Raw genomic sequence first — 24,408 nt, 5'->3', positions numbered from 1 at the left:
CCAATGGTAGCTGTATCAGCGCTATTTTGCCAAATTGACATAATAAATCTGGATAAATCACCAAGTGGAGGGCGACTCAATGAGAGTTTTGCAGGAACTCGAGGGTGAAATTAGGCCACTGGGATTTATTGGTATGTAAGCTACTATGCCAGATTGCAGATGTGACCCCTGTTACAAGGAAGGAATTGGGGGTAGGCAGAAATATAGACCGTGGGAAGCATGCCAAAACCAGATGAATTCAGATCTTGCTCAGCCCTGTCATTGGATAAACCTTTAAGGAGTTTAGTGAATGGAGATGATGGACTTGGCTACGGAGAGGTACGAAAAGTTAAACACAAAGGGATAGTTTTAAAGAACATTTTCAGCAGATATAACAGGATGAAGAAAAGGGGTGGAAAGAGAAAGATTTTTCTAAAGGCCTTTGACAACATTCCACACCAAACACTATCACTTGAACAAACTCACCTTAGGATCAGGGTCTTTATTTTGTTGTGAAAAAAGACTTAGCATTGACGCAGGGATCAAAAAGTTGGGAGAAGTTGGTACATCCCAAATGGAGATTGTCAGAGCTGTTCTCATTAGAAATCTTCCCTAGTTGGGGCAGTTTGGCTCATGAACAGTCAGTGACAGCCCTTGGGTATCTAAGAAGTGAAAAGTCAAGCTCTCGAGGATGGATAATGGGAAACTCCCAGGAGTCATGGGCAAATGAGCAGGAAAGCAACATATTGTTCCAAAGTGAGTTTGGCACACACCATGCATCCAGAGTAGAGTGGTGAAATGGCGCAATTTGGAATGTTGGTTGTTGACTGCAGCTCAGGAAGCGATCTGCCTGTGTGTGCTGAGGATGAAAAATGTAGATTGTTCCTAATGCTGCAGGGTAAACACTCTCAGCACGGGCAGCACAGAGAGAAGCACTAGAAAAATCTTGCTTTGCTTTTATGGAAAGCTATGCCAGAAGCACACCTTCAATTTCATGTGTAGTTCAGACTGGCACTTCAAGAAAGAGGCAACTGATACCATGGTGATCCAGCATTCCCTCTCCTGGGCATGTATCTGGAAAAACTCTAATTTGGAAAGACACCTGCACCCTAATGTTCACAGCAGTGCTACTTATAGTAGCGAAAACAGAGAAACAACGCAAATGTCTACCAACAGGTGAATGGATATAGAAGCTGTGGTACAAATATGCAGTGGAATACTACTCAGCCATGAAAAAGAATGAAGTAATGCTATTTGCAGGAGCAGGGATGGACCTAGAGATTATCATACTAAGTGAAGTAAATCAGAAAGAGAGAAAAAAATACCAATGATGTCACTTCTATGTGCAATCTAACAAATGATATCAATGAACTCATTTACAAGACAGAAACAGACTCACAGACACAGAAAACAAAGTTATGTTTACCAAAGGGGAAAGCAGGTGGGGGAGGAATACATTAGGAATTTGCAAATGGCAGATACACACTACTATATATAAAATAGATAAACAACAAGGTCCTACTGTATAGCACAGGGAATTACATGCAATATCTTGTAATAAGCTGCATGGAAAAGAATATGAAAAAGAAATATATATATATAATATATGTATATAACTGAATCACTTTGCTATATACCAGAAACTAATACAACATTGTAAATCAACTATATACTTCAATAAAAAATAAATTAAAAATAATAGAGAGGCAACAGAGCTAAATGTGCTTGAGAGTATATGTACTATGTACAGTGTATAATGGATACAGCATACAGAGTAGCCATTAGAATCACTGATTTTTAGGGCTAGACTGGGCCTTAGAATCCGTGTTGAGTGACATGACCACATAAGCTTTTCTTTGTGAATGAAAGCTGCTAGTGTAAAAGGTATAGTAAAAGCTTTAAAAATAAGCTTACTACCAGCCTATCATTCTTTAAGTAAAACAAACTTTGACTTCTGTTTTCTCTTTCAATGGAGAGTGAGAACACAAAGCATATACATATTTTACTCATTTCCCCTTACTCTCCATTATTTGTTTTTGGGAATCATGAAATAGATTCTACTTTAAGCCAATTACCCTGAAGCTTTTGCCTCTGCAAATTTTACTTTCCTATTCTAGCTTGACATCAGAAGGTAACCAATTATATAGGAAAAAACATACCTAATTAAATTGTTAAATTGGTAGGTAATTAATACCTAAAAGGATATTTAAGAGAACCAGCAAATTATCATAGGTAGAAACTAAAATTGCCTCACCAATCAATGCTTCTTTAAATTGTTTATTTCCTTTTATATTTTGCTCTGTCTGAAAAGTTTCAAGTTTTCTCAAGGGAAGCCTGATTGAAAATGGAAAAAGAAAAGTGTTTACCCTTTGGTTAAAATATACATGTGGAGGTTGGTAGAGTGTCTGTCTGAAAGACATGCATTACTTCACAGTTCAAAATAGAAAATAAGTAAGTGCTTTACCTAAGGGCTTTTCCTACGACTATACAAACAGACCCTGAATATTTATTGGAAGGACTGATGCTGAAGCTGGAACTCCAATACTTTGGCCACCTGATGCGAAGAGCTGACTCATTGGAAAAGACCCTGATGCTGGGAAAGATTGAGGGCAGGAGGAGAAGGGGATGACAGAGGATGAGATGGTTGGATGGCATCACCGACTTGACGCACATGAGTTTGAGCAAACTCTGGGAGATGGTGAAGGGCAGGGAAGCCAGGCCGCGCTGCAGTCCTTGGGGTCGCAAAGAGTCAGATACAACTGAGCAACTAAGCAACAACAATACAAACATAAACTGACTCCTTTTAACCCAGAGATACGACTCTTAGGAATAAGTTGTCTGGGAAGGAAAATCTACTTTTGACCAGAAGAAAAAACAACAAATAGACACTGATAGGTCTGGGGTAGTAGACTGAAGTTGGAACTGTAAAAATTTAATAAACAGAAACCTCAATTACCTAGAGATCAGCAGGGGGAGTTGTGATGATAAGAGGCCAACAGGAAGACTCCTCCTCCTTCCTGGCAAGGGCCTAGTCAATGAAAAGCCATGCACTCTGCCTCCCTTCCTGCCCTCTATAAAAGTATTCTTTCCTAGACCTGTGGGGACTCTCCAGGGTTGCAGACCTCAAATAGCAATTCCTTGCTGATCCCAAATAAACCTTTTTTTTTTCTTTCAGAGAAACAACTGGTAGTCTGTTTGTTTCATGTCAACAGACCAGAATAAAACATTTCTCCTAGTTCCCAAGAGAGGTTCTTGTTTGAAATTACAGGACCCCATGACAAATATCAACAGTATGTGAACTGAGAACAGGCTTCAACAGCATGTGAGCCAACAACTTACAGATGTTCAAGCTGGATTTAGAAAAGACTGAGGAACCAGAGATCAAATTGCCAACATCCATTGGATCATAGAAAAAGCAAGAGAGTTCCAGAAAAACATCTACTTCTGCTTCACTGACTACACTTAAGCCTTTGACTGTGTGGATCACAACAAACTGTGGAAAATTCTTAAAGAGACAGGAATACTAGACCACCTGACCTGCCTCCTGAGAAATCTGTATGCAGGTCAAGAAGCAACAATTAGAACTGGACATGGAACAATGGACTGGTTCCAAATTGGAAATGGAGTACATCAAGGCTGTATATTGTCACCCTGCTTCTTTAACTCATATACACAGTACATCATGCAAAATGCTGGGCTGGATGAATCACAATATGGAATCAAGATTGTTGGGAGAAATATCAATAACCTCAGATATGCAGATTACACTACTCTTATGGCAGAAAATGAAGAGGAACTAAAGAACCTCCTGATGAAAGTGAAACAGGAGAGTGAAAAAGCTGGCTTAAAATTCAACATTCAAAAAACAAGATCATGGTGTCTGGTCCCACTTCGTGGCATGCCATCACTTCATGGCAAATAGATGGGGAAACAATGGAAACAGAGAGTGATTTTATTTTCTGGGGTTCCAAAATCACTGCAGATGGTGAATGAAGCCATGAAATTAAAAAACACTTGATTCTTGGAAGAAAAAATACGACAAACCTAAACAGCATATTGAAAAGCAGAGACATTACTTTGCCAACAAAGGCCCATCTAGTCAAAGCTATGGCTTTTCCAGTAGTCATGTATGAATGTGAGAGTTGGACCATAAAGAAAGCTGAGTGCCATAGAATTGATGCTTTTGAACTGTGGTGTTGGAGAAGACTCTTGAGAGTTTCTTGAACTGCAAGGAGTTCAAGCCAGTCAATCCTAAAGTTTCAAAATAAGGACAGATGCTGAAGCTGAAGCTCCAATATTTTGGCCACCTGATGCAAAGAGCCAACTCATTGGAAAAGATTGAAGGCAGGAGGAGAAGGGGACAAAAGAGAATGAGATGGTTGGATGGCATCACTATGGACATGAGTTTGAGCAAGCTCTGGGAGTTGGTGAGGGACAGGGAAGCCTGGTGTGCTGCCGTCCATGGGGTTGCAAAGAGTCGGACAGGACTGAGGGGCTGAACTGAACTAATGACAAATATCAAGTCCCTGAAAGAGACTGAATTCTGACTGACTGTTTTCTGAACAGGCTCAAGGAATTATTTCTTGATTTAAGAATACTAAAACCAGAAGCTTTTCTTTTACCAACATATTTTACCAAAGCATTTGGCAAGCATTTATGACAAGCAAAAGTCCAGCTCTCACACTTCTGTTCCTCACACATTTTGGTGGCTTAATTCACAGAGCGAATTGCTTCTTCTTCTGTCTTTCACAGCATGGCTCTGTCATAACATGTTTCTCTATCTGGAAATTATTTTGTTCACGTGGATCATGCATTTATTAACTCGATAAATATTGACTAGCAATGCCTCAGAGGTTGGGCATATCAAGGCAAATAAGGCATGACTTCTACCCTCCTTTTTCTCATCATCTATTGGGGAGTAAGAGTCAATTTTAGTTAATTTTAGTCAATTTTTTTAGTTAATTTTAATACAACACATTTTAAGGGCAAGGTCCGTGACTTACTCATCTATTATCTCCAGCCTATTGTAGCACCTAGAACATAGCAAGTTCTTAATACAAGTTAGTTAAATGAATGAATGCACAAGTGAAATATTCTGATTTACCACTTAACTATTATATTGAGCAATACTAAGTATTTGAGGAAAACTGCAAAGATTAACTTTATAGCTCTTAATATTAGATCGTGCAGATATGTGATACGTTGAATTTAGAAGGGGTCATATACACAATTACTCTTGTTTTGGGGAGAGTGAAGTTAACATGTGGATGTACAGAAACCCCTTATTTGGCCCTGGCATCACTTTGGATTCCCCATAATGTTAGCAAAACATTCAGGAAAAGAATTCGGACAGCACTGGGCCAGGCAAGTTTGCTGGAAGTTTGTCCATAATGGAGACTAGAAGGGGCCAAACATGTTGACATCTCTCCCTCACTCCCATGAAATCCTACCTGCCACTCACCCAAGTACGTCCAAGAGAAAGACGAGTGACATTAAAGACGAGTGACATTAAGGATGTTCAATTTATCTACAATTGTGAAAACTCTTTGGAAAGAGCTTCCATTTTCACAACATGTAGGAGTGTTGGAGCAAAGTATTTTCTATCATAACAAAATTTTAGTGAGTAGAGAATATGGATACCTTGGATTTAAGATGTGCTAAGAAAAAAATCACCAAGAAAAGTACATTTTAAAGATGGAATGTTCGCCACATACATAATCAAAAGCCAAGAGAAGAACATTTGGTTTCGTATGACTTTTTCCTTTATCCCTCATTGTCACACATCCATAGAGCCTTACATATGAACAACACATTTTGTTGGTGTATTTGGTAGTGCATCTTGAATTAAACATCAGAATCATTTTTAAAACTCAAAAGGCAGATGGATTTTGGCAGAGTTCCAGGATTATTTCATATTCACACATCTGAAATTATGCTATAGTCCTTTCCATCGTGTTGGGGGCTCAGCAGTGTGAAAGAATATTCAGATGGCTCAGCAAGGTTTGATATGTCAGAAGAGAAGAAAATTCCAGAACTTTGTATTCTCTATGAAAGACTATTACATGATGAATATGGAGTTATGGATGGCTATTGTAGAACTGACTCTAAATCTACAATGTAAAGCTTGTTAAGTCCAAATATCTCTTTCACATACACTCTGTCAACTGTCTAAATACCACAAACTAGAAAGGTTAGGAATGTGAGCATAATAATATCCTGTAACAAACAGGGTATGTTTAAGGAAAAAACACATTAATTCTCATATAAAAAGATAAAATGGAAAGCATGAATATAGCTGAACTTAAACTGATGCCTGAAAGAAAATTATTTTCCCCCACTTACTCCATCTAGTAGGAAGTAAATTATCTAATCTTATTTTCAGCTTCGTCACTTACTCAACCTGGAAAATCATAATAATTAGAGCAGCCAAGCAGTAAGATTGCTGGTACACAGTAAATGATGAGCACCTCTTAGCTATTATTACAATTATAATATTGTTATTATTATCATCAGAGAATTGGCATTAAGAATCAACCTCCCAAATAAGAAAATCACTGCTTCTTGGAATACATCTCATTGTCCAACTTTGGAGTTTTAAATATATGTGCAAATAATATTTGCTAAAAGTAAGACCCCTGTCACATAATCTACTATATGAGGAACTGTGCCAAGAAGGGAGTCTCCTGAATTGAAATGAGATTAAATTACCTGATGAAAGTCGATCTTAGTGTTTCCCAGGGAAGTGGGAACACGGTAAAGAGAAGCATGTTGAAGTCTTTTGTGAAAATGGGATCCCCCACATTAGTAATCATGGACATCTAATGTGCTTCTAGATGGAGCAGGAAGTGAAAACAGAGAATATGAGTCTAGGTAACAGAGCAAACTTAGACCCACTAGGTTTAGTAATAATAGACTGGAGATTTAGGTCAGTTCAGTTGCTCAGCTGCGTCCGACTCTTTGCAACCCCATGGACTGCAGCACGCCAGGCTTCCCTGTCCTTCACCATCTCCTGGAGCTTGCTCAAACTCATGTCCATGAGTCAGTGATGCCAATCATTTCTTCCTCTGTCGTCCCCTTCTCCTCCTGCCTTCAATCTTTCCCAGCATCAGGGTCTTTTCCACTGAGTTGGCTTTTCTCATCAGGCGGCCAAAGTATTGAGCTTCTGCTTCAGCATCAGTCCTTCCAATGAATATTTAGGACTGATTTCCTTTAGGATGGACTAGTTGGAGCTCCTTGCTGTCCAAGGGACTCTCAAGAGTCTTCCCCAACACCACCATTCCAAAGCATCAATTCTTCGGCACTCAGCCTTTTTTATTGTCCAACTCTCACATCCATACATGACTACTGGAAAAACCACAGCTTTGACCATATAGACTGGAGATTAAGGAGGACTTAACCTCAGAAAAAGAATGAAAAGAAATTAGTGTGATAAAGAACTGAGAAAAGTCAACCTCTGATTTTCTTTCATTCATTCACTGATTCATTATGAGCTGGACATTAGCTCAGATGCTGTGCATACAAAGGAAAAGACTTAAAAGCAGCTTGTATGAGGCAGTCACACAAGGCGAGAGGCCCCCACTCTAAGAGACCATCAGAGTCCCATGAAAGGAGCAGTGGGCCCTGGCAAAGGATGAGCAGCTCCACCACGAGAGGTGAAGGGCTTCACAGTGTATCCGCGTCTATGACCCCATCTCTCCAAAAGGCCACACGTGATTGACTTTGAAGGATTATTCTCAAGGTAACCATGGTACCTCAATAAAACTATTTTTTTTTTAAGACGAGAATTATTTTCATCTTGTAATTTTCGGTCCTGTATTTTTTTCTTTTGTTAGTTTCAACTGCCTAAAAAGTAATAACAGTAGAAGGCTTTAGAACACTTCAAAGAGATTTTTCCCCCCCACTGGGATATGGACAAGAAGTGAGAGGAAAAGTGGTGTAAGTTAGAGTTATTGGCTCAAGAAGGAAAGAGCCTCAGGGAAGGCTCCTGCCAGCAGATAAAGGAAGGAGGCAGGTGGGTTCCCGGGGGAGCACAGAAGGGCAGAGACAGGAAGAGATGGGCTCAAGGCTCTGGTTATTTCCTCACATCCTTCTTCCCTCTAAGCCCCTGCTCTCCTCTTCTGAGACCTCCTTTCCCATGCTTCTCAGCCACAGCTCTCCATTTCCCTAGAGACACTCAGAGAAGAAAGCTTTCAGATATGGAACCAGTCTGCTTGGAAGCTGTTAGGTAATAGCCTGCTGGGTGATATCCCTCCCAAGCATCCATCTTTAGAAGGAAAGTGCTCAAAACAAAAACCTTCTAGCCTGAAGTGACTGCCTATTCAGTGACAGAATGGCAAGCATCTGTAGGCCATGCCATGCCATGCTAAGTCACTTCAGTCGTGCCTGACTCTTTGTGCGACACCATAGACTATAGCCCGCCAGGCTCCCCTGTCCATGGCATTCTCTAGGCAAGAATACTGGAGTGGGTAGCCATGCCCTCCTCCAGGGGATCTTCCTGACCCAGGGATCAAACAAGTGTCTCATGTCTCCTGCACTGGCAGGCAGGTTCTTTACCACACGCACCACCTGGGAAGTCCAGGCATTGGAGGCAAATGCCAGCTCCTGAAGTCTATGAATCACCCTATGTATGCAGTGATGTACTGCATCATGAGACTGACTTGGTCAAAGAGCAGAGAAACCTCAAAACCAGGGAACTGATTACAGTCTATGGCAAGCATGCCTATGTGAGAACAGAGATCCAGGTGGTTGGGGGAGGGTGGTGGAGAGAAATGGGAGAGTGCTGTTCTTGGGGGACTGTGGTTGTGGGAAGGTAAGTCTGGTTCCCAGGGGTGCCTCCAAGTCAAGTGGGCCTTGATCCTCATTTCAGGTCACTATTTTCTTGGCAGAGTTCAACTGGCTGAGGTTGGTGAACTTTAAGGCACAAGCAAAATAATAGCCATATTTCTTTGAATGCAAGTTCTTATTTTTCATGGGTTTAAATTTCTGTATTTTCTTCAATTTTTTTTAAACAGTACCTCTTTAAAGTCCAGAATATTATGGCATCTCTAACTTATTATGCATTTTCCCTCTTTTTTTTTTAATATGAGCAATTAAAATATAGCAAATGAGGGGAAAATCTGTAATAGCAAAAGCACATCATTGATCTACCACTATCAGGCTCATTCATGCCTACCAAGATACAGAAAGAAAGTGAAGTCGCTTAGTCGTGTCCGACTCTTTGTGGCCCCATGGACTGTAGCCCACCAGGCTCCTCCAGCCATGGAATTTTCCAGGCAAGAGTACTGGAGTGGGTTGCCATTTCCTTCTCCAGGGATCGAACTTAGGTCTCCTGTGTTGCAGGCAGACGCTTTACCGACTGAACCACCAGTTCAGTTCAGTTCAGTTCAGTTGCTCAGTCGTGTCTGACTCTTTGCGACCCCATGAATCACAGCACGCCAGGCCTCCCTATCCATCACAAACTCCTGTCCTCCCTTAAACACTTGGGTTCTGTAAAATAATGCCATTTGCAGCAATATGCATGCAACTAAAGATTATCATACCAAGTAAAGTAAGTCAGAAAGAGAAAGACAAATACCATATGATATCACTTATATGTGGAATCTAAATTATGACACAAATGAACCTATCTATGAAACAGTAACAGACTGAGGGTCATAGAGAACAGTCATGTGGTTGCCAAGGGGAGGGGCTGGAGGAGGGATGGAGTGGGAGGGCGGGGTTAACAGATGTAAGCTATTATATATGGAATGAATAAACAACAAGATCCTATTGCCTAGCATGGGGAAGTATGTTCAGTATCCTATGATAAAACATAATGAAAAAGAATATAAAAAAGAAATATCTGTATATATATAATTTAATCACTTTGCTGTTCCTCAGAAATGAATACAATATTGTAAATCAACTATAGTTCAATAAAAAATAAATACTTGCATATGTTAGTTACGGGACAGGTGGTAGGAAATGACATCAGATTTCCATACTAGATCTCATTTGGATAACTAGAAGTATACTATCAGAAGAGTTGGAATATAACATTCATTTTATTCTTGTTTCTATTCTTATATTCACTTGTACATTATATTTCCAGGTAGTGGACTTCCTTATGAGAGGCACTCACAGTGTCTAAAATTTTAAAATCCATCAGATGGAAAACTTGTTTTTTAGTAGACCTGTACTCATTGGATCTGCTGAAGGAGAGAATGCAGAAGTGTGTGCAGACTGGGGTCGGTCTCTAGATGGATGCATCTGTGAATCTCTACAGTGAGACTTCTCTGTGTGGATGTGTTTCTAAATCTACTACAATGAGATTACTGAAAGAAGACACCAGGGGCCTTCCCATTGGTAAGAAGATTAGGAACCAAACATTTCTTGTGAACATCCGTGTGAACTACTCTTTATCTTGGTATAATCCTTCTTAGTTTAGCATCCAGCAATCTTCAAATGATTCAGCTACATTAGCAGAGCTATTTAGAGAACATTTACAGCTCGGCTTTTTGAAATGCTCTTCCCGGTATTCCCAAGCAAAAGTGAAAATTCTATTAGTTTAAGCTCCATCTATTTCACAACACCCCCAACCCTTATTGCTAATTTGGCCCCATTTCTGAATTTTCAGAGTTGGCCCAAATTATTTTTTAGCTTTGATTCCTTATGAATCCTCTAGCAATACCCCATGAGGTAGCAGGAAATTACCTCTTTCTGTTTACATTTTCCATCGTTACACTGATAACAAATAAGCCTCCTGAAGGCTTTAGCAACAGGTCTGAAAGCTGCCATGGTTTTGTTATAGAAATTCCACGGCTTGGTTCCACTCTGCTGCCTGTCATGTGGAACCACCGCTTCCTTTCCCAGCCCTGCCGCTTGACTACCACAGTGATGAGCCCAGAGCAGTACATCAGTTCTGAACGCTGCACAGATTAAGATAAATGGAATTTATCAGGCTGGACTGCTTGTTTATTTCAACTTGAGAGTTTCTTAAAATATAAACACAGAGACAAAAATGTATACTGGTCAACCTGAGCACCAACTCTCCTATCACCATGCTAGGTTGCAAAGTGACAGCTGGTGACTTTTGTGAGTGGCATAATGACATTCACCTGGCTGGAACATCTCCAGTGCTGGGCTTAATTATTCCCAAGCCTTGGCTAGACAACGAGAATAAGCAAAATATTCTGATCTTAAAAGGGATTGCTGAAAGGTCAAGCTAGCGATTTTTCTTTTTAATATTCAAAACGAGGAGTGAAATTGGAGGTGTTGATCCTATATCTAGCCTTGGGGCTATCAGCAAAAGCCTTTTTGAAATTTTCATCTGATAGTGGGGTTCAGGGGAGGTTTTACATTTTTCAGGGCTGCCACATGTGCCTGGGAAAAGAAATCGAAGCTGAATCCCTAAGTCCTCATTATGCCACTATCCTGCTGAAAGTCAGTGGACCTGCTGATCGTCACTGGACAAGTGACAATCTCTCTGTGCTTCGGATCCTTCACCAGTAAAATGAGAAGTTTGCAAGAACGACCTTTAAGATCTCAGACAGCTCTGAAATTCTCTGAGCCTGTGAGGGGAAGTTTAAGATAATGAGGCTGGGTCTCAGTTGTGGTGCGTGAAATGGCATCACTTTGTTTTACGTGGTACATTATAAACCAGTCCGTTTAACGCAAGTCACAGCTATTTTTACTAGACTAGTCAAGGAAGGAAGCCTGTTCAACACCTCTTTGTTTGCCCTGGGGTCTTGTTATGAGACCTCAGAAGTGCTGTCTTAGACAATTTGCAAAGGAGAGAGTTAAAAACATCCTCCACAACACGCTTCATTAAATCGCTCCACAGGCCTGCCACCACGTGACGCTTCCAAGTGTCCGTAGCTTCCAGGAAGCATAGGATGAATTAAACAAAGGTCAGCACATAAAATACAAGTGTCCCCAATTTCCTGTGGTGCCATTTTATGCTCTAAGTCTTTTCCAAAGCATTTAAAATTTACCTTACACACATAGAAACTCTATTGAGATAAGTATCTGAACAAGAAAAAAGCAGCAGTTGGTTACTCCAGAAAATTCTTTGGGATAAAGACCAAGAAGGATAAGAGGAAGGGGAGACGGAACACGCAGAGTCACAGACATTTCAGAGGGAGCTTACGGATCAAAGGCTGCCAGCAGGAAGTTTAACAGGAGGCTGATGGACTGCTCCACCTGGATTTGGTGTGTGGTTGGCATCCTTTTGTTGAGCTGGTAAAAGATGGTGGAGAGCACAGCCTCCAATCGGGCCACGCTGAGCTCCATGTTTGGGTCCACGTTGTTCAGAGCATTTTCTCTCAACGCTTCTATGACGTTCCAAATGTCCACCAGGTGCACTGTATACAATGAAAGCAGAGAGGATGCATCAGCCCAGAGTGCATGGAAAGGTAGATTCATTATTTCACATGTACCACTTGTCCTGTTTTGTCAAGGTGCCTCGGTATGTGTTCCACTGCTGGGGGGGTTGACACTTGCAAAGAAAGGTACATACTGCAGGATCTCAAAGAGCTGATGTGCAACGTATAACAGCAAACCAATGATTTTATGAACATCACAGTAGAGAATTATTTCTGAACATCACAGTATTCTTAATAATCCGTTATTCTTCATAATAGATCTTTGGAATACTTACAATGTGAAGAATCTGAGGATCAAGAAAGTTAACTGACAAACACAAAGGTCCAAGGGAAGTCACCTGGCATTTGTATCCAGGTCTATCTGGCTTTTAAAAACATTGAGAAAGAATTGCTATATAACACTGTGTAAGTTTCAAGTGATGATTTGATAATTTTTATATTGATTTGACACATTTCTATACCACAAGATGATTACCACCATACTGCTGGCTAACACATTGGGTCCCCTGATAGTCATTTCTCCTTTGTGGCGAGAACTTTTAAGATCTAGTTTCTTAGCAACTTTGAAGTATATAGTACTTGTGATGAAAATTAACAAGGCTATCTGGCCTTAAAGCACTTTCCCACTGGTACACACAGACCCCTGACAAAGAAAAGAGAAAACCAACTCTTAAATTCTAGGGTTGAAAGGCTATCAGAAGTGCATTTGAGCATTTAAGATATTTTAATTTCTTTACATATTTTCAGTCATCTAAGGTTTGAAATAAGAAAAAAGGAAAAGTTAAGGTAGGCAGGGGAAAAATGAAAAGTTACCTCTTCAATGAAGCAGTAGAACTAAGGCACAGATGACTTAAAGGTCAAGAATAGTTTGTTGGTGCCATTGTTAGCAAGTGCATGTAAGTTAAGTCATGGTTACTTTTGCTAGGATAGTCAAGAAATTTGTTTCTGTGTCTTCTCTTCACCCCAAAGTCTTGTTATGACGTTCCCAGACACCATCACCACAATCAAGACAATGGACACGTGTATCACCCCCACAGGTCTCCTTATGTACATTCTCATCCATCCTACCACTCCATCCTGGGAAACCAAAGATCTGTTTTCTATCACAATTTCCTAGAATTCTATATGGCTGGAATCATACAATACGTACTCTTTTTTTTTGTCTGTATCCTTTTAATTAGTGTAATGATCTTGAGAATTATCTATGTTGTTGCATGACAATAGTTTGTTCTTTTTTATTGCTGTATGGTATCCTATTAAATAGCTATACCACAAATTGTTTATCAACTCCCCTGCTGGTAGACATTTGGTTATTATGTCATCCAGTTATTGGTTATTATGAATAAAATTCTATGAACAATCATGTACAAAACTGTATAGACATACACTTCCATTTCTTTGGTAAATACGTAGAAACGAAATGGCTAGGTTGTATGGTAGGTGTATGTTTCATTATGAAACTTCCAACGTGTTTTTTAAAATAGTAGTACTGTTTTACACTCCCATCAGGAGTGTGAGAGTTCTAAATTCTCCATATCTTCATCAAGTTTAAGGTTCACTTTTCATTACACTTTGGTGTTTAAAAAATATGTTGTCTTTCTCAATGAAGTATTGGGTTGACCAAAAAGTTTGTTTGGTTTCTGAAATAAGATTTTATGGAAAAACCCAAATGAACTTTTTCAGCCAGCTTGATATAGACTTAGGTTTTCATTCCTGAGAACTGTACATGCCACCTATGCTTTTCCACCAACAACTTTCAAGTTTTAGTCTCTTATCTCTTTGTTCACTTCTGACACTGTATTTGAAAAACAAAACTAACATCTATCAAGCTCCTGGACTTGAAGTTGAAATAAACACTGCATTTGGAGTCCAAAGACATAGGTCCAAATCTGGCTATTCTCCTACAAGTTCATACCCTTTAAGCCTTGACTTAGGGCCTCACTTTCCTCATCTGTAAAGTGGGGACTGTTGTTGTTTAGTTGCTAAGTCATGTCTGACTCTTTTTGAACCCCATGAACTGTAGCATGCCAGTCTCCTCTGTCCATGGGATTTCCTAGGCAAGAATACTGGAGTGAGTTGCCATTTCCTTCTCTAGGGGATCTTCCCGACATAGGGATAGAACCTGCATCTCCTGCATTGGCAGGCAAATTCTTTGCCAGCGAGCTACCACGGAAGCCCGAAGTGGAGATGGTGTTCATTAAATGGAAAAAATGCTTGAAATCAAAAGTGGTAGTACCTGGTACATAGAGACAACACATTTTACACGAACAAATGAATAATGTGAGTCATGTCGAAAGAAAAAGAAAATCTTTTTGGCCAATCTATGGTTTGGAACAGAGGAACACAAATCACTTTCCAACTGAATTCCTTAAATATTTCTTAGATTTGGATAAATTCAGATTTCTGTGATTCCAAATTTGCAAACTTCTTTATCACACAACAAATACGAATAATATATTTCTTAATGTTATGGATCCACTTTTTCAATTTAGCAAGCAAGATACTCCTAGGGAGATGACATTATAAGTTGAATTTATTTATTAATTAAATTTCTTAAGGGAAATAGATGGGATTCCTATAATTATCCCCTATACATTTGGTCTACAAACCCTCTGACTCTAGGCCTTGGGGATATCCAGGTACAGGATACAAAAAGAGCCATGATAATGAGATCTGGCCCATCGTCCTGGCTCTGGTGTGTGCCCAGGTAACTGTAAGGAGTAGGCTACTGAACCATTCTGATCCGGATCCTGGCTATGGATCACAAGAAACAGGCATTGGAGAAGAGGAATATGGACTCTGAACTTGAGCATAGGAAGGAGACGGCTACAAGGCAAGAAAGAAATGGCAGCTGGTGGAGGGATAGTCTACATACCTAGGTCTCTCCTGGGGAGACTCTGTCAGGGCAGAAGGCTCTAGGATTCCCAGAAGTGGAAGAACACAGATGCATGCGAGTGACCAATAGACCAAAGGGAGGTTCTTTAAAGCAATTGAACCTTTGCTTGTCCAGCCTATCTTTTCTCTTCCAAACCCATTTCCTCTAGCGTTCCCTTCTCTAGTGAATGGCACTAATCCCTGCCCCTGCCAGAACCTGCATTTCATCCCTGGGTCCCATATCTTACATGCTCTCAATGACCAAGTCCTATGAATCTATCTCATCAATGTCACTTTAATGCCTCTGTTTTCATGGACCTTTATCCCCATCACACAACTTCATCATCCACTCCTGTGACCACTAGTTCTCACTGGTTAAGTCAGTTCTTTTGTCTTTATTCTTTCTCCAGCCCAACCCTGGCTATACACTGGAGTCAGAGCTATATCGCTGAACCACAAATCTGACATGGCACTTGTATGATGCTGGAAGTCCTTTAGTAAACTTCCCATCATTTGAAATTCAAACTCTTCAACATGTCTTGCGAAGTTGTTTCTGATCTGGCCTCATTTACTTCTCATCTATGTTTCAGCCACCATAACTCAGTATCAGTACCCCTTCCTCAAGGATGTCTTTCTGGATCCCTGCCTCCAGGTTTCGCACTCACCATACACGCCGCTTTAGAACCCTGTTCTTTCCCATCACAGCATTTAGTGGACTCTATGTATGGATAAGTTGGTCACCTGTTTCCCTCTCTGCATTGTAATGCCGCAGAAAAAGACTGCCTGTCGTGATAACCATTCAAATCCCAAGCACTGTCACAGGGCCTCATACATCATAGGAGCTTAATGAATATCTGTTGGCTGAGTGAATGACAAGGAAATGACAATAGAGAAACAGGCTAAGGCTGCACTTGATTGCTAAAGACGTGGTAGGTGTAATCATGAAATATCAACAACATGAAGAATCATACAAGCACTGGACTGAATCTTAGGTATGCATGCTTGCTCAGTCGCTTCAGTCATATCTGACTCTTTGTGACTCTGTGAACTGTAGCCCATCAGACTCCTCTGTCCAAGGGATTCTCCAGGCAAGAATAGTGGAGTGGGTTGCCATGCCCTCCTCCAGGGGAGCTTCCTGACCCAGGGAACACATTTCTTGTGGTTCCTGCATTGCAAGTGGGTTCTTTACCGCTGAGCCACTTGGGGAAGCCACAATCTTAGGTACAGCGTCAGTCAAATTACTTGACTTCCTTGAATCTTATCTTAGAAAAGTGGGGCTGAAGATAATACTTCCCCTCTAATGATTACTATGAAGGTAAAATGGGATGACGCCTAAAAACACTTGGAATAGGAAATATAACATAGAAAATAATACCATCCTATAATTATAGACAAAACATCTAGAAATCATGTGAAAGTTATTAAAAATAAGTATGCTCAACATGGAAACTTACATTACCACATGTAAAATAGGTAGCCAGTGGGAATTTGCTGTATGGCTCAGAAAACTCAAACAGGGGCTCTATCAATCTAGAGGGGTGGGATGGGGTGGGACATGGGAGGGAGGTTCAAAAGGAAGGGGATATATGTATGCCTATGGCTGATTCATGTTGAGGTTTGACAGAAAACAGCAAAATTCTGTGAAGCAATTATCCTTCAGTAAAAAAATAAATATGCTCCATATTTGTGTTTTTTACACATTTAAGATCACAATATAAGGAAAAATAAAATGCTAATTCTGAATGTGAGAATAGTTACATGTGACTGAAAGAAAGCTAGTTTTCATAATTATGTGCCCAGCACTGTGGCAGGTCTTGGGGACTCGATGGCAAGCCATAAAGATGCGGTTCCTGCCTCAGGGGCCAACAGCATGGTGGGGATACAGACCTGCCTCACGACCACACAGATAATCAGAAATCATGACTTACTGTGACAGACAGGGTGCCAGGTACAAAACCAGATTACTATATGGTTGTGAAGAGGCCACCAGAACAAGATAAGGTGGAGAAGCACTATAGCCACAATAATGATTCTGGTCTGGATGCCGAGACGTGGGTTTTAAGCAGCACAGTGACATGATCAGTAATGCAGCTTAAAAATATCATTTCTGACAATGAGGAAAGAAGGGAACGAAGATGGACAGGCTTGCATGCGCAAGTCGCTAGAACCTACTGTTTTATCCAAGTAAGGCACCATGGCATTTTTGCACAGGGGGTGGCAGTCCACAGAAAGACTGTAATCATGCATGTTATATGTACTTATTTTCTAGGAGTGGCAGAGTGGAAAGGATTCAGATTTTGTCATCACAAAGACTGAGGTTTTACTCCTGGCTCCACTAATAACTGTAAAACTGTGGGCAAGTTATTTCACCTCAATACATTTTATTGGGCTTTACATAGGTGGTGCTAGTGGTAAAGAACCCGCCTGCCAATGCAGGAGATGCAAGAGATGAGGGTTTGATCCCTGGGTTGGGAAGATCCCCTGGAGGAGGGCATGGAAACCCACTCCAGTATTCTTGCCTGGAGAATCCCATGGACAGAGGAGCCTGGCGGGCTACAGTCCTTAGAGTAGCAAAGAGTCAGACACAACTGAAGTGATTTAGCATGCACACATACATTTTATTATTCCTTTTTTAGAAATGAGGAAACTAATACCACTCAGAGGGAGTTGTGGTGAGGATAAAAGAGAAAAGGTATGCAAAGTGCTGACCACAGGGCTTGGCACATAATAGATACTTAACAAATGACAGCTATTAAGTGTTAAACAACTTCTGATCTGCAGCTGTAATATCCTATTATTAATTTAGAAAATTTCCTAGGAATCCAAACCTAAGTTTTAGCTCAGTACTCCAAATTCAGTCAACATAATTTTTGGCATACATCATGTAGGTGATGGCTTCCCTGGTGGCTCAGCAGAAAAGAATCTGCTTATGATGCAGGAGACATGGGTTTGATTCCTGGGTCAGAAAGATCCCCTGGAGAAGGAAATGGCAACCTACTCCAGTACTCTTGCCTGGAGAATTCCATAGACAGAGGAGCCTAGGGACCTACAGTCCATGACGATGCAAGAGTCAGACCTGACTTAGCAACTAAACCATCACCACCATGTAGGTGACATAAAAGAAGCACACATCTCCGCCACAAAAGCAGACAGCTTTTTCAGTTTGGTTGTCACAGATTCTGAGTTAGTGGAGTCTGCACTGATTTCACTGTAATTAGAGACCTTGTGAGGCAGGCCTTCTTTCACACAGGTTTTTTGGAAACTGTATCGGTAACTACTTTAAGAGGTTCTGATCACACTGCAGAGTGGTCCAGGTCCCTGGGCAGTTGGCTGGGTTTCTGTCAGATTTTTATACCGGCTATCTATTATGACCTTGAGCAAGTCACTTAATGTCCTTAAGCTTCAGTTTCCTCATCTGTAAAATGTGGGTCATTGTGGGAAACAAATAAGATAACCCATGTAAAGCACTTCACATAGTGCTGAGTGCATAATAAGCATTCAGTATCTGTTAATTATCATTGAAAAAAGATAACTATCACAAGCCTTTTGCTTAATTAAATAAGACCATTAAGAAATGTGCTAAGTTGACAGTCATTAGGAAGTTATTAAGAGACTCTGTTTCAAAGGTCTTCAGTCTTGTTTGACTCTCTTTGACCCCATGGACTGTAGCCCACCAGACTCCTCTGTCCACGGGATTCTCCAGGCAAGAATGCTGGAGGGGATTGCCATGCCCTCCTCCAGGGGATCTTCCCGACCCAGGGATCAAACCTGTGTCAACTGCGCCTCCTGCAATGGCAGGCAGATTCTTTACCACTGAGCCACCTCGGAAGTCCCTTTAAAGGTCTGCAGCTGTATAAATATGCTACTTACGGTTGAGCTATCACATCGTTTCAGAGAATGAGGAATTTATTTAAGTCATGCAGTGACGACTGTACAGCACTAGATGGCACTGCGCACACTTTATTAAATATCCGTCAGGCTTCAACTGTCCATCATAGAGCACCTGCTACTACACAAGTGATAAGAAGCGGGGTTTCCTCATCTGTATAACTGCATACATTTTATGCGAACATACTAGATGAGGCATCCGTCTGCATAGTGAAATTATTTATTTAACATTAACCATGTCAAGAATAAACAAAATGTACTCATAAAAGTATTTAGTACTTCACAGAATCTTAAAAATAATATATGTAAAAAATACATTAATTTCATACATTTATATTAAATCCTCACAGTTTGTCTTTATAAATAACTGGAAATAGACAGTTTCAATTTTGCTGTTTAGTCACTGAGTCGTGTCCAACTCTTTGTGACCCCATGGACTGTAGTTCCTCCCCCCGCCCCAAGGCTCCTCTGTGCATGAAATTCTCCAGGCAAGAATACTAGAGTGGGTTGCCATTTCCGTCTCCAGGAGATCTTCCCAACTCAAGGATTGAACCTGGGTCTATAACCGAGGTCATAAACTTGACTAGCATAAAGAGAATCATATAAATAGGGTAAAATATGAGAGAGAGGGTACATCAAGGATAGGAAGATCAAAAGACAGCTCATGAAATAAATCTCAAATTCCCCAAGCCCAGATTCTACCAATTACTGATTCCAAAACTTAGAGGAGGATGGGAAAAGGTTTTGACAAAGCTCTCCGGGTGATTCTGATGATCACTGACTGATAAACCTTTAGAAGGCTCTCAAAGGCCTTGCAGCAGGGGAGGGTCAATAAACATCATTTCCTAGAGACTTCACCTCGGCCAGTTTGGAGTGGTGGTTCTGACTGAGCCTGCACACTGGACTCACCTACAAATCTGTAAAATAGCTCCCGGGTGATGCAGACCCAGGAGTTGCAAGACACTAGGCTTGTTAGAAACGCAGACCCGCAGGTCCCCACCTCAGGACTCGAGAATCAGAATCTGTATTGCAACAACCTCCCCCTTCTCCTCCACGTTAAAGGAGAAGTTGGCTCTCCGTCTCTACTTCTCAGTCTTTTGGCATCAAGAGAGCCTCCCAAGTTCTAATAGGTGTGAGGTACGTTACAAGAAGCTGGAAACTATCAATTAGTTCATGCAGTTTAAGAATGATTTCTGTAATTATACCTGTGAACAAAAAGAGAACAAAGAACGTCTGCTACTCATCATCCGGTTTTACGAGGATTAAGTCGCAACCCATTGGAATCAGCCACTGACAATATGCCCTGCAGCATCAAATACAAGATGAGGCATTCTGTGTTTCAGGCAAGTGGGCACCTAGGTAGTTACGATACATAGCTCAGGAAGAATTTCAATGACCCAAGCTTCTTGCACCTTCCCATCCACAAAAAAACACTAAAATCATTAACTTGAGATATCTGTTTCATGTGACTATCAGTAATCTTTTACCCAGGTGTATGCTTGACATCATATATTTTCCAGCAAAAAATTCACATATATATGAATAATATGTAATGCACAATATATGAATTAATATATATTCATATGGGTTTCCCCAGTGGCTCAGCAGTAAAGGTTTCACCTGCAATCCAAGAGACTTAGAGACTAGGGCTTGATCCCTGGATGGGGAAGACCCCCTGGAGGAGAAACTGGCAAACCACTCCAGTAGTCTCGCCCAGAAAATCCCATGGACAGAGGAGCCTAATGGGCTACAGTCCATGGGGTCACCAAAGAGTCAGATGTGACTGAGTGACTAAATAACAATATATTTAATATATGGATATGTGGATATGTAATACATATACATACTACATCTTTGGAGCAATTCCTCAGACTTGTGTCCTGGAATATAGTCATCAGTTAAGACCCTGAATAAAATTTAAACTCACAACTTTTATATTGTGTGTTTTCCTTTAAGTTTATGCACTGTTTTAGAAAGGTTAGAGAGTTATATCTACAAAAAGGTCACTCATTGCCTTATGCTGTGCTTCCTTAATTAGGAGAAAAGGAAATTGCAGGCTGGGAATTGAATATAATCTGTCGATATGCCATTGGGAGTATATATATATCCTCTAGTGTATAGACAGCGTGTGTGTATATGTGTGCGCACCAATACACATGCTCTCTCAATCCCCGAGCACCCTTGCCACCGATACTTAAAGTGATGGTGACTGTCATCGGAGGCTTTGTTATGACTTGTTTTTCCACCTCTGAGACATGCAGGTGAAAACAGGAAGAGTTCCACTGTTAATATACTCATATAACCCCACTGCAAAAGAGAGCGGTTGTTTCCCCTGAAAATTCATCCAACTCTTCCCTCCCTGGACCTAAATTTCCTGACCTTCAGGAAAATTCCCCGCATGAATTTCCCCTTGTAATCATACTCTCCCAATTATGAGCACCAAGTTCAGGTGGTATTCCTGCCTAGTTTATACTGTGGGTTTGGAGTGCCAAATTGTGTTCATTCATACAGCAGATCCTGAGAATATGCTTGTAGAAAAGCTAATTATGCAGATTCATTCTTATAGTTGTCTAATAAATTCTGATTCCCTTAGCACCAAAACAGGAGCACACATGAGCATGCATTGTCTTTTTCCTATGTAGCTCTCAAACGGCAAGTTGCATTCAGGGTTTTAAATGCCAAGTAGACTTTAAGTAAAAATGCTTCTAAGGAGTTTCATGTGTGAGTCAGGCTGCCAGAGGGGTGGGGTGTGAGGAGGTGAGGAAGGAAACATACCCCTTGCAAGTGCCAGGAATGACCTCAGGGTTCTCTTCAAACTCAGTGCCCCAAACCACTGATGAGCCTTCTTCCTTAGCCTTCTACTCCAGAGAATAGAACTTCATTCATACAGTAATTATTTATTCAGCCCTTATTATGTGGTAGCTCTGCTCTGGGTTCTAGAATTAGCGTGAACAAGAGAGGCAAGTCCCTGATCACATAGAACTGGTAGGCAGTGAAGAATAGAGATACCTAACAAACAAGTGCATTAAGTATACAACAACAATCTATTTTTTTCTTATAATGAAAAAAATGGACCTAGTAGACTTGGACTCAAGTCTTTCTTAATTTGTACAATAAGAATAATAATATTCACCTTTCTTACCTTGTAAGTCCTGGGAATAACAAAGATGAAAAACAGGTAAAATGTAAAGCACTATATGTGTGTGTGTGTGTGTGTGTGTGTGTGTGTGTGTATAGGCATTACTCTTTTATTTTTGAGAGAAAAGAGGCAGTAAAATTTACAGTCACATTCAGATGGAATTATAAAAATCCTCTCCAAATTCTCTCAATTCTTTGCTCCACTCTGTCAGTTACAAAGCTATTTGTCCCTTAATACAAACTTTTTTCCCCCTATAATTTCATGTTTGTTTTCCTCTTAACTGGTATAATGTTATAAAAACCCATGGGAGACTGTATCACAGTGATGACCAGTTTAGTTCACTTTCAGATCAAATATTTACATTGAAATTAAGAGAGCATCAGCTCATGAGAAAAAATTTCAATGTATCACTATTTACCATACATCTATTGTATGTGCAGGCATTGACATATGGAGAAAGACTGCCGTATGTATGTACAAACAGAGTTGGAAAACAAAGCAAGAAATGAGATTCCATAGAAAAGACTCTTGAGAGTTCGTTGGACCATAAGGAGATCAAACCAGTCAATCCTAAAGGAAAACAACCCTGAATACTCATTGCAAGGACTGCTGCTGAAGCTGAAACTCCAATACTTTGGCCACCTGATGCGAAGAGCCAACTCACTGGAAAAGACCCTGATGCTGTGAAATATTGAAGGCAAAAAGAGAAGGGGGTGACAGAGGATGAGATGTTTGGATGGCATCACTGACTCAACAGACATGAATTTGAGCAAAGTCCCAGAGATAGTGGAGGACAGAGGAGGTTGGCGTGCTACTGTCCATGGAGTCGCAAAGAGTCAGACATGACTTAGTGACTGAAAGACAACAATATTTTTGAAAGAAGTTAGACTCAGCTGGAAACTTTAAAGATTCTACAACTCATCACATGTTTAATGTGACTGGTGATTTAACACAGTGAGACTCTGGTCATAAAAGAGCTTGTAATTCCCATGGGAGAGACACATTCAGAAGGCCTAACTGAAGCTCTCTAAGACACTATGTTATCAAAAGTCGATATTCATAGAGCAGATTAAAAAAAAAAACACTACTAGAACTCAACATACTGGGATGCTACTATGGGCTGGAGACTTTGGAAAGGTTTTAGAGGAGGAGAAAGCAGGGCTCAAGCTGGTTCCTTAATCACAGCAGTATATGAAAATACATGGAGATGAGGCTGGGGAGGGGCATACCCCAGGAAGAAAACCATCAAGGGACCAATGGCAGAGAGTACTGAGTGGACGTGCTGTAATCGGATCTTGTACTGACCTGACTGGGTCAGTGGAGTCTGTGCTGGGGGTTACTGGAAAGCAGGGTCTATTCCTTTGTAACCTTTTCTCTTGCCCAGTGTATAAGACTTCTCTAATTTTTAGTTAGTAAATGGAGAGATTGAGAATGTATCCTGCGAAGTTTAATGCTGAGTTTCATTTTCCAATTACCATGTCAGCTAATTCAGATCCCTAGCTATAGCCAACCAGCCCAGCAGTGAAAACCAGAGGTGCTCTTTAGACCAGTGAGTGGGCGTCAATTGTGTTCTCTGCGTCCACAGGCCTGGAGCATGACCGGGGCAGCCACCCCCATGTTTAAGCAGCTCCTGAGGTTATGCTGAAAGACGAGGAAGCTTGAGAACCACTGCCATGGGGCAAGAGTGAAAGGATGGAGTTAGATGAGAGACGGAAAGAAGAGGAAAATGATGCTTACTTGAGTCAGGCAAATTCATTTTAAAGTGTCATGGGAATCCCAGGAACACTGGGGTGGAGAAAGCTGTGTGCAAATCAGCCAGTTAACATTTTTCAAGTAAATAATTTATTTGTATGCCTTTATTTAGGTCTTTGATCATGACAGACAGTGTTTAAAAAGTTGTTAGGGAGGAACTCATGCTTTGCCAAGGTCAACAAATGTGTTTAGATGTGATTACAGTGAACATATTAGCCATCGTTCACATTACTCAAACACTGAGTTCAGAAAGAAAATGTTAGTAAAAGACAGTTTTCAGACTTGATCTCCACTAGTGAGCCATGAGCTATATACCTTTCTAAAATATGAATCTAAACAACACCTGAGTAGCTCACCAAATATTTTATGCTTCCATAGTCAACCCCTTCCTGGCTCCCAACACATGCTTTTATC

The 24,408-nt window shown here is 40.7% G+C and overlaps 1 protein-coding gene across 26 annotated transcripts in view; it reads right to left on the bottom strand.

The window, feature by feature from the left end:
* DTNA (dystrobrevin alpha) overlaps window positions 1-24,408 on the bottom strand; it is a 419,063-nt gene that overhangs the window by 94,783 nt on the left and 299,872 nt on the right. For all 26 annotated transcript variants that reach the window (XM_070452810.1, XM_070452805.1, XM_070452802.1 and 23 more), the window contains one exon: window positions 12,107-12,320. In XM_070452810.1, coding sequence (XP_070308911.1) covers window positions 12,107-12,320 — 214 coding nt within the window. The remainder of the gene's footprint in view (window positions 1-12,106; window positions 12,321-24,408) is intronic.

The sequence above is a fragment of the Odocoileus virginianus genome, chromosome 22, assembly GCF_023699985.2.
Source record: "Odocoileus virginianus isolate 20LAN1187 ecotype Illinois chromosome 22, Ovbor_1.2, whole genome shotgun sequence".
NCBI classification, from domain to species: domain Eukaryota; kingdom Metazoa; phylum Chordata; class Mammalia; order Artiodactyla; family Cervidae; genus Odocoileus; species Odocoileus virginianus.
The sequence above is the reverse complement of the archived record's forward strand: the minus strand, read 5'-3'. Positions and strand labels throughout refer to the sequence as shown.